Source organism: Littorina saxatilis, linkage group LG1 (genome assembly GCF_037325665.1).
Source record: "Littorina saxatilis isolate snail1 linkage group LG1, US_GU_Lsax_2.0, whole genome shotgun sequence".
Taxonomy (NCBI): domain Eukaryota; kingdom Metazoa; phylum Mollusca; class Gastropoda; order Littorinimorpha; family Littorinidae; genus Littorina; species Littorina saxatilis.
Window position 1 is genome coordinate 78,352,488 of NC_090245.1, and position 3,843 is coordinate 78,356,330.

Sequence of the window (3,843 nt, forward strand, 5' to 3'; positions counted from 1 at the left end):
ATTGTCCCCAAGGTCAGGCTGCTGGAGTCCGCAGCGTCCACGCTGACCGCCCACCAAGGTCACCACAGCGACCTTGACTCCACCACCTCCGAGCAGCGCCATGGATGTCTCAGCGACGACAGCGACGTGGATATTGAGGTGGAGGATGTTGATGACAAGAATACTACCCTGGACTCCGACAAGGACAGAGAAGTAGGAGAGAACGAGTCCCAGCTGCTGAACCGATCCTCAGACTCCGGCGAGATGGGAGAAGCTGATATTTCTGATAAAGAGGAAGAGGAGGAGGAGGAGAGACAGAAAGATATCCAAATCAAAGTCGAATCTGGGGACTCTTCTGAAGAACGAGGCAACGCTAGCTACACCGACCACCACAATCAAGTCTCAACGGCCACCTCAACATCCTCCCCTTTCACCACCCCCACCCGAAACCGCTCCACCTCGTCCTCGTCCTCAGCCCTGGATCTCTCCTCGTCGTCGTCCTCGCCTTCGTCCTCAGTGGCGTCATTGTCTGTGATGTCATCAGGCCCCTCTCCCGCCCAGACCTTGCTGCTGCCCAGAAGTCTGGACGCTGGCCAGAGGGCTCGCTGGATGGGCCTGGGGATGGGGGTGGGGTTAGGGGCAGTTGGGCTCGGCGGACCGGTGCCCGGAGCGGACTTAGGTCTCCGTCGTTACAGCGCTTTCCACGCTGCCGGAGGGAGTGGGAACCCGGGACTCCGGGGTTCGCTTGCCTCCTCCGTGGGTCCCTTCATCCACCCCGTGTTCGCTGCTGCCAGGTACCCCTCCCTCGTGCCCCTCGGCGCTTCCCCCTCCCCTTCAGCTTCCTCCATCTCTCCGGCCTCCTCAGCCTTAGGGGTTGCGGGTTCGGATCCCGTTGGTAGAGGACTTCGACTGGATAATGCTAGTCAAGTTGTGACCACTGAAAGGTTGTAGACTGTTCTTTCCGATTAGACGTAGGCTGTGTTGTAGAAATGTTATGACTCGACAGTCAGTTCTGCTGTATCTATATACATGATTATGAACTCCTGAAGAAAAACACGATTTTTGAAGATCCCTATACGGTCTTCTTTCTGTTGTGGCATAAATGGCTGTAGATTTCTTCGGAAAAAGAGAGCTATTCAGATTCAACATGACAGTTATTTCTGCTGCGAGCATGTTCCTGAGAGGGAAGACTGTTAGAAAAACAAATTTTCTGAGTGTAAATGGCAGTACACCTCTCCGACGAAGAACTGACAAACGTAGAAAGTCTTCGAGAACGGTTTAGCCTGCTGCGTGGCATGAACTGATTGTTAAAGAAGAAACATATGTTTTCTGATTGAAAGACATACCCGTGTCCTGTGTTAATCCTTGTAATAACTTTACACTGTCAACACTGAAGTCTTGCTGCTGTAACAAAAATGTGTTCTACTGTGTTCCGTGTTAGACCGTTGGCAATTTAAATACTGCATGAGAATTATGTATATAAACAAAACAATAGCCAGCCTCAGCGTCTCTCATCAGAATTAGACCAAAGATTATGTGTGCATCGGACAAATTCAGTAGTCCTTGAACTGTCAGACAGACATAGGACAAATATATAGGACAAATATTTCGGTGCAGGTTTACTGCAGTAGAATTATTCTTCAACGATACTGCATGAGAGTGATGCCAAGAGGCTTTTGATGTGTTTGTTTGTGAGTAGAAAACAGTCATCGACTTTTGTATTTCGTGATATTGTGATCTGCCCGAGTATGTAAGTAAAAATTCAATGTTTTGAGCCTTCTCTGACTATTGTTTCTGTCTTTCTCAATTGTCTTCCTTCTTTTGTGTTCTTTCCTCTTATTTTGTCATAGCTTTTTCTTCCTTTCTTTCTTCCTTTCTTTCTTCCTTTCTTTCTTTCTTTCTTTCTTTCTTTCTTTCTTTCTTTCTTGATATCATTGACATTTGTTTTATGTTTTTTTGCTTGCTTTTTATTCAAAGGCGGGTGGTGGGGGTGAAATTGGATGAAAAATTATAATATGATATTTTAAGGACGCTAAGTTACTCTTCAGGTCGTAAACTTAAAGGGTTGTTCTGGGGGGGGGGGGGGGGTTAGCCAGCGTTAGTAATTACTCATTACTCATTTTTCCTTCTCTATTTTCTGTGAAATTATCCCACACCCGCCACCACCCAGCAAACATGCGCACAGACACATATACACAAACACACAAACAGGCAGACAGACAGACACACAGACACACACGCTCCTTTTACTAAAAAAAATCTGTGGGCTCAGCGTACACAAATATGCTGATTGTTTTTTCTTTCGTTGATTTTATCCTTTCGTTATTTAATTTTTTTCAAACAGTAAACAATGTGCTGTCACAACTATTGTGCAATTCTGTTCAATGTTAATGCTATTTCCAGTGTGAACTTAGTCCGTGAAAACGTACGCTGAATTCTATTGCATATTAAACGTTGTTTTGAACTAAACAGAAAATAGACCTTTGTTTTTCTTTGATTCTGATTGTGTTGGAACACTGTATCTTGATGGAACGAGGATTCTGCTTCCAGGGCCATGAGGGGAGCATTTTCTCCCAATGTGTGTCTGTGTGTGTGTGTGTGTGTGTGTGTGTGTGTGTGTGTGTGTGTGTGTGTGTGTGTGTGTGTGTGTGTGTGTGTGTGTGTGTGTGTGTGTGTGAGTGTGTGTGTGTGGGTCTGTGTCTGTGTCTGTGTGTGTGGGTCTGTGTCTGTGTCTGTGTGTGGGTCTGTGTCTGTGTCTGTGTGTCTGTGTGAGTATGTGTGTGTGTCTGTGTATGTGTCTGTGTGTCTTTCTGTCTGTCTATCTGTCTGACTGTCTGTGTCTATATGTGTGCCTATAATTCATTTTTTTATTTTTTTGATATGTTTTAGTTCCTAGAATTTACTGGATGTTTGTCTCGTGTTCACCTCAGACATAAGAAGCTTTAAGTACACTGATACACCAGAAATGAATCAAGGTTGATTGTTGATGTCATAGCTGTTTTTGTTGATGCTTTATTTGCATTGATGTACTGATTGTATACCAATGAAAAAATTCAAAGTAGTATTAAAAAAGTTGAGAAAAAAATCTGTGAATCCACCTGTCACTGAATTCTTATAGTCTTTGATTTCTCTGTTCTGCTTTTGTTGTTTCCTCTACTTAAAGTATTGCACCCTTCCTCTCTTTCCGTTCTTTTTTTTCTTTAAAAAAGATATTTACGGTTTTTAAAAACAATTAAACAGAAGAAAACAAAACGTCAACATCTCTTATTAACGAATTTTGGCAAACTAGTTTTGACAGATTTTTTGAGTTAATAAAATTTTATTTCCTAAGCTTTCATGCAAAATTTCTTTGGCACTGGCACAGTAATAACTTAATCAAAAACTTATTTAGATTCTATAAATGCCCCACAGTGATATATATATATGTGCAATTTTATATATAATACATGTATATATAATGCAATTACTAATTTTGTGCAATTTTTTCGAAGAATGCTGTGTATGACCATTTAAAACTCAAACTGGATCAGACTCGTCATAGCAAGATAACCTGGCTTGAAAGTGTTTCTCTATTTTAATATTCAATTTTACTCACGGAGAAATGGGATTTTGGTTTAAAACAAATGGAAGTAGATTTTTCTTATTTTACTAATGATAGCAAACGCTTGTTTTCCTGAAATTCAAAACAATATTTAATTTCTTTAATTTTGTTTTAATACTGACGTAACGGTTTTCGAACACTGTTGCTGCATTCCTTTTTTTTTTAAATTGTTTTCTTTTTTGCTTTCCCGGATTTTTTTTAGCCTTTTAATGTTTTTTATTGGTTCTGTTTGGATGGTGCATGAAAACCAAAAGCAATGCAAA

General features: G+C 41.6%; 1 protein-coding gene across 1 annotated transcript in view; it reads left to right on the forward strand.

Annotated features, from left to right (window-relative positions):
* LOC138980342 (uncharacterized) overlaps window positions 1-3,075 on the forward strand; it is a 14,707-nt gene extending 11,632 nt beyond the window's left edge. Inside the window, exon 2 of the mRNA XM_070353212.1 lies at window positions 1-3,075. This exon is cut by the window's left edge and continues 1,244 nt beyond it. Coding sequence (XP_070209313.1) covers window positions 1-930 — 930 coding nt within the window. The 3' untranslated portion in view covers window positions 931-3,075.
* The last annotated feature ends 768 nt before the right edge of the window (window positions 3,076-3,843 follow it).